At 50.6% G+C, this 14950-nt stretch overlaps 1 protein-coding gene across 1 annotated transcript; it reads left to right on the top strand.

The window, feature by feature from the left end:
* The first annotated feature begins 229 nt into the window (after positions 1-229).
* ROPN1L (rhophilin associated tail protein 1 like) lies at positions 230-14141 on the top strand. The gene is made up of 6 exons (XM_008151659.3): positions 230-321; positions 502-675; positions 4298-4421; positions 6016-6177; positions 12134-12309; positions 13961-14141. Exons 2-6 carry the CDS (start codon positions 545-547, stop codon positions 14022-14024), a joined length of 657 nt encoding a protein of 218 aa, XP_008149881.1. The 5' UTR covers positions 230-321; positions 502-544; the 3' UTR covers positions 14025-14141.
* Positions 14142-14950: the final 809 nt, after the last annotated feature.

Raw genomic sequence — 14950 nt, 5'->3', positions numbered from 1 at the left:
AAAGGTCCTTTTCTAAGTGAACCGGTCAGCTCCCTCTAAACTAGGTTAGTCGTAAAGGTTAAGGGACCAGGACACCAGGAGGCCAGTCAGACTGCGCACGCGCATTGCCTCCCGGAAGCGCCCTGGGGACAACCCACCCTCGGCTCGAGGCGTGTGCGCGTGCGCGGCGCTAGGGGGAGGGACCCCCCCCCGCGCGCGCGTCCCGGTTGCCCGGATACCATTGCGAAACAATAGCACCGGTTAGCGCTTCTGAGCAGCTGTGTTTGGGCCGCTAGAGGGGGCGGTTGGTCCTCATTTTCTGAGGAGGCTGAAGAGGAGCGGGTAAGAGCTCCCGCAGGCCGCCCCAACCCCGGGAAAACCAACTCTTGGCCCGATCCCAAACCCGGGACCCGGCCCAGACCCGGCTGCTGGACCTCGGCCCCGCCCCCCGGCCCTGTCCCAAACCTGGGGGAGGGCGGGCGGCCCTAGGCTGGCTGACTCTCCGCCCTTACTTCCCCGCAGCACACCTTGATCGTCCCAGCCTGGTCCTGGTCTTTGGAGAGCGATGCCGCTTCCCGACACCTTATTCTGCGCGCAGCAGATCCACATCCCACCGGAACTGCCGGACATCCTGAAGCAGTTCACCAAGGCGGCGATCCGCACCCAGCCCGCCGACGTGCTGCAGTGGGCCGCGGGGTAAGCGCCCGGCGCCGGCCGCGCCTCTTTAGTTACCGTCAGTGGTATCCACACCTAAGCATCTATCTGGGAAGCACCGTGGTTTATTGACCATGGGGCCAGAAGTTACTGCAAACGCTCCCTGATCTACAAAGTAGCAACAACTCCATTGCTGGAGAGTGGTATTTAAGCAGATAGACTAAAACTTAGCAAGCAAGTGCGTTGGGTATAAAGTTTCTGCACTGCCTTATAAAACTATAGCCACAGTCCCTTTATTTTATTTGCAAGGTGATTTTTACAACGGGAAATCGTATGGCGGTGTTCCTCCTCCTCAGGGAATCCCCCCAGGGTTAGGGACGGGCTGACCCAGAACCGCGGAAGTCACGTTGGGGTACAAAGCCCAAGGCTGGGAGGGCTAAGCTCTGCCCAGCGTGGTTCACAGCAAATGCGCCTTCACAGTTCCTTGTGGCAAACGTTCTATTTCCTGGACAGACATTCCTAATTTTAAAGTTACAAGTCAACAGACCTTAGAACCATTAAAATAAACCCTTTTGATTTTACAGGAAAGCTCTTTGCCCTTTCCCAGTAAACAGACATAGAAGCTTAATTTTATGACCACAAGAATCAGTATAAATTTAACTAAAATGTTTTAGCAAATAGCGTATCGAGTTTTGCTGCCCTCTAAACTATATAACCAGTGAATTAGTTTCCTATGAACTGCTGTACAAAATCCCATAAAATTTGATGGATTTATACAACAGACATTTTTATTCTCTTATAGTTCTGGTGGCCAAAAGTCCAAAATCAGTGTCACCAGGTTAAAGTAAAGATGTTGGCAAGGGGATGTTGGCACCTCTGTCTGGAGGTGCAAGGGGGAATCCATCTGTTTGCTTGACTTTTCCAGCTTCTAAAGCTTCATTCCTTGTATTCTTCCCCTTCCTCCATCTCTAAAGCCGGTAATGTGACAGCTTCAAGTCTCCATCTCCCTCGTCTGAGGACACTTGTGATTGCATATAGGACCCATCCAGATAATACAGAATAATTCCCCATCTCGAAATCATAGGCAAAGTCCCTATTACCATGCAGAATCGGACACACAGTTCCTGGGATTTCTTACTGGACCTCCCATACGAGGCTACTGACTACTTGTTAATTGGCTCCTTTGCCTCTGACACTTTGGTCAATTGCTTCTGAAGTAACCTTTCAAGGTTCTTAAAAAAAAATACGGCATCTGGTTTTAACCATTATTCAAGCCTAAATAAAAGATAGTAAAATAAAAAAAGATAGAACTTGTAAGATTTATTTGTGACTTAATCATTTTTATTTGGACCATTAAATTAGATTATTTGGTAACACTTTAGAGACAACTATTTTAAGCTTCACTGTAATTTAAAAGGCGAAGTTGAGAACTTTCTGAATGCTCTATGCAACTCATTTCAAGAACAGTTTCGGAGTTTAGGAGAAAAATCAAGCATTATTCATTAAGCAGTGTGTGTGTGATGGACTCGGGTGTGCTCCAGCTGTCCCAGAACACACTCTGTTAGGACGTTGTTCAGAAGGAGGCGACTTGGCCTTGGAGAGATTTCTTAGGCAGAGATTGGGGTCAAGACGAGGTGGAGGGTCTTCAGGAGGAGGACACAGCATATGAACAAAGGGGCTGTGCCAGGAAGAAGAAAATACAAAATAAAAGCAGAGCAGAAAACCAGGGTGCCTATGGGAGTAACTCTGCTGTGGGAGACGCAAGTAGACTTTCAGGTTAGCATTCTTTTCAGAGGAGGAGGTGTTCCAGTGGCAAAGGTGGGACAGCCTTGCCCCCCAGCCTGTGCACTCTGCTGTGATGTCACAGCTAATCAGCTGTGCCTTATGATGTCATCGAGCAGTCGTGCATCCCGCAGCATGACGGAGGACAGAATTGGTTTAGTACTAGAAGGCTGCTTTTGCTCACAGGTGCCTCCAGGGAACTAGCAGAGTCTAACACAAGCCGGTCTTGCCACTTTGTGGGCTTCCCCAGCCTCGGCTCGTTTGACACTTTGGAGGGGACAACTTTTGGGTGGTGTACTAGGGGTTTGGGGTGTAGGATCCTTAGCCGAATCCTGGTCTGCACCCACTAGATGGCAGTAACACCATCTCCCTCCTGCGGTGACAACCAAAATATCTCTGGAAATTGCCAGTGCCTTCTCGGGAAGGGGTAGGACACACATGGCCCCTGTTGAGAACCACTGTTCCACAGACTCTATCAGGCTTGGGGGTGGGTTTGATAGGTTATGAAGAATAAAGTCCATGAAGTGGAAACCATAATTAGGAACAATATGGCAAATCTACACACCCACCCTTCAGCCTGGCACTTTGGTCTTAAGGTCCACATTGGTCTCACTGCTGCCTTTGTTTTGACTCTCCCTATAACCATTAAACAAGATATGTCTGGAGTTGTCTTAAAAGCATGAAAGCAAAGTGGAATTTGAGGGGTGAAGAAAAGGGATGAGTTATGAAATTTGTTTTAGTCCATCAGATATCCTTCTACATTTTGTTACATATTCAGATTTGTTTCCAGTGATTCAGATCTTTTAGCTTCAATCTGTGGCCCTGGTGGATGCGCAGTGGTCGGCAAACTCATCAGTCAACAGAGCCAAATATCAACAGTATAACGATTGAAATTTCTTTTGAGAGCCGAAAACTGACTTCTGCTCATGGGCCACGAAGTTTCAATAGCACTGTACGTGTGCGCCCGCACGTGGTATTTTGTGGAAGAGCCACACTCAAGGGGCCAAAGAGCCGCATATGGCTCGCGAGCCGCAGTTTGCCGACCACTGGTCTAGAGTTCCTTTCCCTGGATATGTTTCTTTTCATGGTGTTAGTTGTTAGAACTGCATGTGACAGGGCTCAGCAGCTGGCCCCCTCTGGCATGCTGGCCCAGAGGGGAGTGAGTTTTGCCTGGTACCCCTCCCACCAGCCAGAGGCTGGGTGTGTGCCCCCTCTTGACTTGTTGCCCCAAAACATTTCTGTGCCCCTACTTGCCCCCAACATAAGCAGCAATGTTGGGATCCCAGAAAGGAACAATTAAAGGGAAAAATACTAAAAAATAAAACAAAACAGAACCAGGCGGGATCAGGGAAGTGTGAGGGAGGGTGGTCTCTGACGTGGCAGAGTGGCGCAACCCATCCTCAGTGCAGCCAACAGAACACCCCTGATCTGGGTGCCTTAGAGCTGAATAGGCAGAGATGGATGCTCTGAAACCCCAGGAAAAAGAGCAAGGCCCGGAAAAGGGAAGACCACGCCTCAGCTGTTAAAGCGGAATGCTGGACCGTGGCATTGCCCTTGGATGATATGGCCTGCATCTTCCAGCGCCTCTGGCCACATTTCAGGACCATTCAGGACCATTCGTGTTGTGTTGTGTCCACTCAGTACTCCCTGGAGCCCTGAGACTGTCCTTATCCCCATTTTACAGACAGAGTCACTGAGGCAGCAGAGTGGGTAAGTAGGAGAGCCGAGTGGAGGAACCGGGATGGACCTGCCCTTCAGACTCCAGAGCTCTCCTCCTTGATCGCTGTTGGGCTTAGGGCTCCTTTAAGAAAGCGCATTCATTAGTATTAATCTGCCTTTTGTGTATTGATGAGTCTTCAGAGATGTCTGTTGTTGTTGTTAGGTATTTCTCAGCTTTGTCAAGAGGAGATCCACTTCCTGTAAAGGACAGAATTGAAATGCCCGTGGCCACTCAGAAAACAGATACTGGCCTGACTCAAGGAATGCTCAAAGTGCTGCACAAGCAGGTATAAGGGCTATGCTACCAGCCAGCTTACCCCGCGAGAAAGCCGGCGCCCCTGAGGCCTGACACAAACCGCCACCATCATCTCGCAAGTCGCTTCCCCTGCAATAAACCTTTGAATTTCATTCAAAAAGGAATTTGTTGTATTCCGTGCCTTTCTTTAGTTGAAAGAACCACAATAGCTATTCATGATTAGATTGTAGAAAAGTGAAATGTAATTTCTTTTAAATATCAAATTAAGATGCTTAGGTGCTGCTGAACTTAAAAAAAAAGGCTAAAGATATGAAAGTATGACATATTAACTTGAAGCTGCGACTTCCCAGACGACCCTGCTGTTTTAGACATGGGGATGGCAAATCCCTTTTGAAGCGTGCTGATGAAGCTGTGTGCACGCTGCAGTGGTCATCTGAGGACGGTGGCCTGGGAGGCTGGTTTCCAACCCTCCAGGCAGCCGGGACCTGGCCCTGCCAGACAGCCCCTGGCAAGTCTTCTCCACCCACTGGCTCACTCTTAGAAAAACGAGTTAGTAGGAAGTACATCACCCAGCTTTGAGGCTCGGCATTCAGATGATTGGGTTATATTACTAAAAATGATTTTGATTTTTTTAAAGTGACAGGTCCCCATTATACATAAACCCCAAAACACCAGTTTTTTTTTACTTTTCAATTACAGTTGAACATACACTATAATGTTAGTTTCAGGTATACAACATAGAGCCCATTATACATTTTGAAGTACTGGGCTTCTGGATCGGATACACTGACTTTGAAACCAGATTTTCCGTGGCTCTCTATCTATTAAAAGGGAACACGGATAACCATTGAAAGAGGGTAGCTTGGGGGAGGACGTGCTAGTGTTGCTGAAAGCCCTTCGCACAGGTTAGTACTAGCAGGTCGCAGAAGTTGCCCATTTTCATCGATTGTTTGAAATAGTAGAAGGAATAAATTTAGTTTTAAGATTTCTCCCAGGTAACTATTAACGTGTTTATGGGGTGGGATTTTAAATGTTTTTATTTTGTTTATTGAAGTTAGTTTTTGATTGCCAAGTATTACAGTCAGATAATAGAGGATGCCATCCCCAGCACCAGCATGCCCCCTTTAAAAAAAATAAAATATTTTATTGATTATTTACAGAGAGGAAGGGAGAGGGATAGAGAGCTAGAAACATCATCGATCAGCTGCCTCCCCACACCCCCTGCTGGGGATGTGTCCACAACTAAGGTACATGCCCTTGACCTAAATTGAACCTGGGACCCTTCAGTCCGCAAGCCGATGCTTTATTCACTGAGCCAAACCAGCTAGGGCCCAGCATGCCCTTTTTATTAAGTTATAGCACTATGCCATGTTTGCTTCACGGCCCTTATTTAAGAAGTAAATTGCTGTGAACATTGTTGTCAAGTTCAGTGCCCCCCTCCCCCCTGCACGTTGCCCCTCCCACCGCACATGCCCCCCTCCCTCCACAGGGCTAACTGGGCCATGAAGTCAGTGCACCTGTCTCTGCATGCAGAACATGGTGTATGTTCAAGTGCTCACAGCATTAGAGGATTCTGTGGGTTTTTAAACTTATGTAAATTGTAATTTATTGTGTTTTCTAAACAGTGTAGCCACAAGCAATACGTGGACTTAGCCGACCTTGAAAAGAAATGGAGAAGTTTGTGCCTGCCAATGGAAAAGTTCAGAGCTCTCTTAGAATTGGATCCTTGTGAACGCAAAATCGAGTGGATCAAGTTTTTAGCACTTGGATGTAGCATGCTTGGTGGGGTACGTACCTAGAAATGGCATGTTGATAATTATGTGTAATCATAGGCTTGGCTGAAAAATAACTTAGGGGTTTCAGTCACTGAAGGAAACACATTATTTTAGTAACTTTTTTCTCAGAAAAGCAGTATTTTTCAGATACCTATTATATTTTCAGGTTTCTAGTTATTTTAATGTCCAGAAATTAAATACTTGTGAATACCTCACTTTACAAGATGTTAACAGTAGATAAAATATATGGATACCGTTAAAATGTATTGAGGTTTTATTAAACCACACATCATTCGGTAAATGGATAATACCTGTCTTCCTAATCTGTGGAGAGAGGCACAGAATTATTTTATACTTTAGTTAAAATCTATTATTAGTAACTAACAGATACAGTACAGCTTTGCTGATGGTAAAATATAACCCAAGCACTTAGGAGTGAAGACAGACGACCCTGCTGTTTCAGAGGTGAGAGGGTTCCCGAGCCCAGGAGAGGGGTGCGATGGGGGGCGGATCTGGGAGGACCGGAAGTCTAGACTCTCCAGCTCCTGTGTTTGAGGCAGCTGAGACACGGGTCCAGTGAAGGGAGAGCTACCACTTTAAGCTCTCAGAGGAGGTTGAGAAGAAAGAACTCGCTTTGCTTCCGAGATGAGCAAACTCTCATCAGTCTTTGGACCCCAGAGTCCCTAATGGATAATTCATACCCATCACTTCATGGCACCCGCTTACCGTGGGTCCATGCGTGAGCCTCTCTGACTCGATTTTAATTTTTAACAATGACTTTCATAATACTGCCCCACACGACCACGAACACTGACAAAAGCTACCCGCCTGCAGCCAGGCTCTGCGGAAGCTCACGCTCCCTTTTATCACATGCAGACCCGGGAAATGCCTGATTTCACTGCAGCTGGTTTTACCTGTGTGAAGAGATAATCATGTTGTTAATAATCTTCTGGAACCTTTTTTCAGTCCCAGTTAGATCTCTACATTTCTTCATCTGTATCATAATGATACCTCTGTCGCATGATACCCCGGTGGGAACGCACTGCAGTTTACTGCCATGAACGGCCCAGGGAGAACCCTGCAAAGCCAGGGAGCCCCGTGCCGGGCTGGTGGCTGCTACAGCTTTTGTTGTGTAACTGCCCCAAAGCTAACGGTGCCAGGGCTGCGCACTGCTGACCACGTAGGAAAGAAGGCTCAGGTGTCGCCAGGGAGGCATCTCAGTGGGGTGTTACAGGGAAGGACGAAGACAGTTTAATTACTGGAGAAAACTTCATGCTGTGGTGTTCCCGTAGGTTTTAGTAATACAAACTTAATAGAGAATATTTGAATTAATGTTTGAATTAATGTTCGTGCCTCTAAACGTAGGTGGAATTTATATTTTAATAATGATGAGAAAGCAGAATAATGCATATTTTGGTGTGGGAACCCCTTTCACGTCCCAAGTGGTTCAGGGTTTGGGTTCTGGAGAAGGCTGCACACAAATGAAAGAGACTTAGAAAAGTATTAATTTGGGAATATTGGGGGCCAGGTGGGAGCCCAAGAGAGGACTACACCCCGCTCTGGCCTTGCCATCCCTTTTTATTAAGGATACACCCATAGCCTTTAGGCAGGAAATTCCAATAACAGAAATTTACATAAGACAAACAGGTGGAGGCTGCTTCAGCTAACAATATTTCAACTAAACAGTGAGTGATTAGCTATGACCTTTCAGAGCAATTAAGGTTGTTGACCAGCCTTCCGGGTTTCCTGTCATCTTGGGATCCATCTTTGTCATTTTTATCTCCCTAATTGTGAAAACGAAGCCCCCATGTAAAACCACAAGGAATCTGTTTGGAGAGGCGGCCTCGTCCATGTGCAGTGCGTGACGCTAGAGGGCGACATTGTCCAGGAGGGCGCTTCAGCTTCCCTGCGTCCTGGGGACGGGGACGCGGGTCCGCTGTGCCCTGGCCTTCCCCTCTCCCGGAGCCCCTTCCTGCTGTGGGTGAGGTTCGCGTGTGAAAGCCTCAGGGTGGGGTGAAGGGGTGGGGGTGAGGGGTGCGGAGCTAGTTCCCACAGCGTCATCGGCAGGGAGGCCCGAGCCGGCTTGGGTGTGGATGTGAGCTTGGCCTTTGGACGTCCCTGTATCCCCCGTGCGCTAACTTGAAGCTGCGACTTCCCGAGACGATTCTTGGAGTAGTTTGGCATCTGAGCATTCATCTTTATGCTTAAAACAAAAACAAAAACACCGTTTCAAAAAGGAGGAAGTGAAAGAGTGAAGGGAGATGCACGAGGAGTAATTTAGAACGGACCGCCGCCTCTTCTCCAAGTGGGGTTTGCGGAGAATTGGAATTTAGTCTCTGCTTCCCCGTGGGCGCTGTTCTGCTGCCGGTCCCTGGCGCCTGCCTGGCTCTGGCCTCTGGCCGACAGTCTCCGCTCGAGTTTCTCTTAATAGTCAGATGGATCGAGTTGAAGGTTTCCACAAAGACTAGAACCCGTCCCCTTCCCCAGTGCCCGTGGGCACCTGGAGACATGATCGCATGTGTATGTTCCCATCTGTGTCTTTATATTTCTGCAGCGCCGTCAGTGGTCTATGGCGCCGTCATGGACTTTCTCAGTCAGTGTGCAGGGAATGGGGGACTTGGTTCACAGGTTTTTGATGCTCAGAAAATGATCCCCATGCTTAAAAAACAAAAACAAAAAATTTGATCCACCACTTGAGTGCTTAGGATCATGGACGGTGTCCCCTGTCCCAGTGGTGGGGATGCGTCTGGCTTCCGTCCCCAGTGCCTTCCATCCAGGCTTCCCTGTTGGCCTCACAGCCTCCGGGGAGATGGCCAAGAGGAGCCCTTACCCCCAGCCAGTGACAAGTACAGCCCCGAGGGGCGTAGCGACTGCGGCCAGAGGGGCTGCTCTGGGTTCCTGCCTGCCCCAGCACCACTTGCCTCACTACGGGTCCGAGTGTCTCCCTCTGGGGGGAAGAGGACAGGTGGGGTGCGCTTTCCACTGCGGCTGTCGCCCCCACACCCAGGCCGCACATGTGGCGGATGCTGGGCATGGTGGCCTCTCCGTCCCTTCCCTGGACAATGCCAAGGGCAGCATCAGGCCTCAACAGGTGCTTCACTCCGGGACGGGGTCCCAGCCTCCTGGAGAATGTGGGCCTCCCACCTCAGCTGCCACAAGCCCCAGCACCGCCTTTTAAATGAGAAATGTCACGGGATGGGGTTGGCACCCCTGTCTGACACTGACCTGTCTGCCTCCTGAGCAGTCAGGCCTCCCAGGGAGCAAGAGCTGTGCTGTCCTGACTCCGTCAGAAGGGGGCCAAGACTGCCCTCACTTGTATCCCCATGCTCGCTGAGAGGCACTTGGGGTGTGAGGGAGGCGGTTCATGTGCCCTCACCACAGCAGCTAAGATTCTGGAATTGAAGAATTCCACAGAACTGCACCGGGAAGACGTCAGGAAGTATAGGTGCCTCCACGCCTGTGTTTCTCACACGTCTGCACTTGAATTTCAGATGACAGCTCAGGCTCGAGCACTCGGCTACACACAGTGAGGGTGCCAGTCCCCCTCCCCGGGAAGGCTTAGGTACCTGAGCGAACCACAATGGCAGGCGGTTGGAGGGGGCCGCCTGCCAACATGGTGAGCGGGAAGCTGACTACCGCCCCCTTAGGAGATGAGAAATCTGTTTATAAGAAAACTCTCAGTGCAAAACCAGGCAAGTTGCTTTATGAATCCTTTCCTGCAAATCGTACTGTCAGAAGTGTTAACAGCAGTACTGTCATCACACTTTGCAGAAGGCAGCGATGCTGGAGTGTTTGGATGTATTTTTTCCTTAAATACCTCCCGTCACCCGTCACACAGCCCTCATCTGCCTGCTCCCCGCTGGGCTCCCGCACTCGGCGGCGGGACCGCCTTCCACCTGTGTCGGGTATACAAGGAACGTCCAATGTAGCACCATGTCTTCGCAGAGTTTCAAGCAGGAAACACGGACTGTTAACCACACAGCTTCGGTTTCCCAGGTCCTGTCAGAGAGCGCAGAGAAAGTGACCCTCCTGACGCTGCATGGTGACACCGCCTACACCAGCGGGCCATCGCCGGCCAGTGTGGGAGCTGGCTGCCCAGACGCCCCAGTCCCAGCGGCCAGCCCCGGGAGCCCGCGTGCCCCGGCCTCCCCTCCAGCCCAGAGCCTGGAATGCCGGGCCTGTGGCAGGTGCCTGCTCCTGCCTGAGCCAGCCCGCTGCAGGCGAGGGAATGTGCTGGTCAGCATGCCTGCGGCTGGTCCGGCTGCTCGCCGTGGGCCCGCTGTCCTCATCTCACCCCTGATGGCGAGGAGGGAAGGAGATGCGTCAGGCTCAGACGGTGCGGTCTGTGCAAGCAGCTCACTTCTGTCCCGCCGCCTCCCTCTCCCCTGCCAGAAGCACAGGTGATTTTTCACGTGTGTTCACTGCGAGGACCGGGTCGAGCTCCTGGGGCCGTGGAGAAACAAGCTGCCCTGGTGAGAGGGCCGGTGTCCACGGCCGGCCAGAGGGAGGCCCAGGCTTACAGCAGCAAGGACAGTGCCAAAGCCTGGAGCCCGCCGCGGAGGAGCAGCTAAGCTCTGCGCTCCTGACCCACAGAAACGGCCAGACAATGTATGTTGTTACAAAAACAACAACACGACACAAAACAAACAAACCTGGCTCTGCCCTTTGCCTGCCCCAAGGACGTCAGAGTGCTATCCCCAGTGTCACTGTTGAGGTGAAGCAGGCCCGTGGCTTCCCCTCCACCTGCAGCTCCCCGGACTGCCCTCTGTGCCCGCCCCACTGGGGGTTTTCTTTTCTTTTTTAAAAAATATATATATTTTATTGATTTTTTTACAGAGAGGAAGGGAGAGGGATAGAGAGTTAGAAACATTGATGAGAGAGAAAGATCGATTAGCTGCCTCCTGCACAGCCCCTACTGGGGATGTGCCCGCAACCAAGGTACATGCCCTTGACCGGAATCGAACCTGGGACCCTGTAGTCCGCAGGCCGACCCTCTATCCACTGAGCCAAACCGGTTAGGGTGCCACTGGGGGTTTTCTTGCTCCTTTCTCCTGAGTGCAGCCCAGATTCTTCCCTCAGGAGCTTCCCTGGGAGGAAGGCCCTGATGGGCAGTGTTTGCCCATGACTGCGGTGTAAATGCCCCCAACTGGTTTCCGCCTACCAACATGACAGCTGTCCCCCAAATCCCTGGGAGCGTGGGAACCAGGCCGGGAGCCGCTCTGTGCCCGCTGCACGCAGGGCTTGGGCCCTGCTGCCTCCACGGTGCTCTTGTGGAGTCACCAGGGGTCCGACAGTTTCTAGCACGAAAGCAGCTCCCCCACCTGAACGCATCTCCCCTGCCCTCATGGCTTGAACGGCTTGAAGGGGAGAGTGGGACGGTCACGGCTCTGGAAGCTTAGTGGTGTGGGGGGAAGGCTCCCCAGGAGATGGGCATTCGGGCTGGAAGCTAAGGATGTGGGCCGGGGTGGGTGAGGGTGACTGATACAGGCAGAGGGAGAGCATGAGCGGGAGGAAGGCAGGTGCTTTCCAGAACGGAGACAACGCCCGGAGCCCAGCGGGCAGGTGGGCATCAGCAGGACCCTGCCCGCCCCTCCACAGGTGGCACCTCCAGTTGGTAACAGTTTGCTGCATCCCTGGGTATGTCGAGGGGCCAGAAGGGCTGGAGGGTTCTGTGTTGGCTTAGGGGGTGTGTCTTTAAGGAGATTGATGCTTCCTCGTCTTTAAAAGTCATTCCCATTTTAATATAAAATCTGTGGATTAAAACTTTTTTTCAAACCAATTGCATCCTGATGAGATCTTCCCTTTTTATTTCTTTATGTCACGTATACATTCACCTAGTTCTTAATTTAGATAAGAACATTGTGTACTTTCAGGAGAATTTCTGTAAAATGTAATTGTCTATTCCAGTTTTAGCAAACGCAAACAGTAATTATCTCTCCCCCGCCCCCGCCCCCCGTGCCGTTCCTAGTCCCTGAACACTGCGATGAAGAACCTGTGCGAGATCCTGACCCAGGACCCGGAGGGGGGGCCTGCACGCATCCCCTTCAAGACTTTCTCCTACGTCTACCGCTACCTGTCCCACCTGGACTCGGACATGCCCGTTTCGGAAACGGAAGCCTATCTCGCCTCGCTGAAGGACAACATGTGAGTACGAGCAGTCCCTGGCCCCCCTGGCCGGCCTAGTGATCCCTAGGGATCTTCCTCCCGCCTGCTGATCTCAGATTCCTGGTCCCGCTTCTCCTGCGGGATGGAGGGGAGGCCCCGCTTCTCCTGCGGGATGGAGGGGAGGCCCCGCTTCTCCTGCGGGATGGAGGGGAGGCCTGCTGAGGAGCTGCGGCAGGAGGCGCTGGGACTCGGGGAGGGGCGGGTTCAGTTCTCTTCAGACTTCAGAGGGAGAAAATGTATCCCGCCTCTACAAAAAGTTTATCCACACTTACCTTGATTCTTAAGTGCAGTGTGTCAAGTTGTTTAAAATCGTAGCATGTTGAACAGTAAGAAAGAATTCACTCTCAACAGTGAGACGCAGAAGCGGGGTGACTGCAGGTGGAGGTGTGACCGGGCTATGGACACAGCTTCATCCCCCGCTCCTTGCACATCTCTCGGGCGACGGTGTGCCCCAGACTGTGCAGAGGACGAGCAGCCTGGGGGTAGGGGGGTGGTGGCGGCAGCCCCCGCACAGAGGGGGCTCCCTGAGGGTGGTGACAATGCCCCTCATGAGCTTAAGCCCAGGAAGCCTGGCAATTCCAGGGGAAGGGACTCTAGGGGAGGCAGGATGGAGCCTGGATACCACAGGGTGAGAAAAAGAGAAAGAGAGAGAGAGAGAGAGAGAGAGAGAGAGAGAGAGAGAAAGAAACTGTGATCCAAGGCCTTCCAGCACCTCCTGGGCCACCCCCCAAGTGCCTGGGAGGGTGTCCCCAAGCCTCACACTGCCATCTGGAGCTTTGCCCCAGCACATGTTCATGGGGCGCCTACTCTGCCAGGGATGCGGTTTATGGACCAGAAGTTGCAGTCCTGGGTGCTCCACACGCACAGATACCTGGACAGCGGGCAGGCTGGAGGGCCATGGGGATGAGAGAGCCGGGGACAGGGCCTGACTAGGAGGATACGTCCCTCCTGCGCTGAGAAGCCCGCCCCAGGGTCCATCATCACTGCCCAGACGCTCCTCCCTCCCACCTTCCCGACCTTCCACAGCTGGGACCCCAGCGTGGGCCCAACTACCTCACTCCCTGCTGACAGACCTGGCTGCCCCACAGCGCTCACTCCTGTCCCTTCCAAGCCTGTTCTCTGCTCCCTCTTCAAAATCGCATCCCCTCTGAGACCCCTGCCACCTGACTCTGCCTCAGACGCCACAGCCCACTGTCTTCCCTCTAGTCCGTCACCCACCAGCTTTGTGGCCCTCCCTGTAGCTCCCCGGTTACTCTCTTCCTCTCCACAGCACTCCCACACCGCCAGGCCCTTGGTGACCCCACACTGGCCTTTTACAAGAAGGGTACTTCTGCTAACTAGTGACTGAAATTTGTGTTGTCAATAAAGAAAGTTCATTAAATAGTATAGTACTGATTTTTTCCACCTAGAAATAAATGCCCATTTTTGTACAAAAAAAATAGAATGCTTTAATTTTCCAGGTAGAAATTACTGATTATTGACCATAAATAATTAATTTTAAGGTAAAACTGTTAGATTATATTGCATTTAAATTACAGTTTAATTAAATTATACTAAATCATTGTTTTATAAAATTTGTATTGTGTGTTGTGAGAAATTACTAATAAGTGTGTTTCTGTTTCCATTTTAGAGACAGTAGAAGGAATGGCATGATAGGACTTATGGATTTCTTCGTCCTAACGAGGAAAATGTAAAAAATCTCAAATAGAAAACTCAGAAGACATGCCATTAATACAGAGAAAAACACATTTTAATGTCAAAAGAGTGTGTTTTAAAACCTTGCCACCAATTACAACTTGTCATTAACCACATGCAGACGTTGCGTGAGTTTTTCTGGTGATGGAAGTTGAGTGTGACCAGTGAGTCTGGGGGGCGGGGCGGGGGGACTATTTAATGATTGCTCTTCACTGTGTCCTTGTAAGAACCTTCAAGGTGAATAATTCCTAGTAGTAAAATGATCTCTTTGACTGGAACAATCTATTCGGAAGCTGCGGAGCAGGGAGGAGGATGGGCAGCTTAAAACCGGCTGTTCTGGTTTTCCATGGGAAACTATTTCCTGGCAGCTGCGCCCAAGACAGGCCAGGAGAGCGTCTCTGGCCAAAGCTGGGCCTTCTCTGGGAGAGGCGCTCCCTGAAGGGCCTCTATGGCCGCGAAGCAAACTGGACAAGCAACGTGGACCAGCACTGAACAGGAACACTGTGCACGGAAATAACACGCTGGGCAGTTTTCCCGAGAGCTGGGCAATGGTTTGGCTCGTTGGATCTGTGCCATTGGCCACCATGCTAATCAACGTCAGCAAAGTGAAAACCCAGAGTTAGGCGAAAGGGTTTGCTGTTACCTGAAAGTGGGTGGGTTTTTTTGCACTTAGATGTATAAAGTGTATTTTTCATCTGGACAAATAAACTCCCTTATTTGAGATGATCACTTGCCTGGACTTTTGGTCACCATCCCAGTAAATAGACAACATATAGAGATTACTCAGAAATTTACAAGTAACTTTTGGAATTTCTAAAAACTTTTACAATTTTTAAGTTGCTCTAAACCTTCTAAAATCTTGACTGCCCCAAAGAATTTAAATATTTTCCCCAGCTGTAATGCCTCAATACATGGGGGCTCAGAA

This window comes from Eptesicus fuscus, chromosome 4 (genome assembly GCF_027574615.1).
Source record: "Eptesicus fuscus isolate TK198812 chromosome 4, DD_ASM_mEF_20220401, whole genome shotgun sequence".
In the NCBI taxonomy this organism is placed as follows: Eukaryota; Metazoa; Chordata; class Mammalia; order Chiroptera; family Vespertilionidae; genus Eptesicus; species Eptesicus fuscus.
Note: the sequence above shows the minus strand (reverse complement) of the source record. Positions and strands in the feature narration are given on the sequence as shown.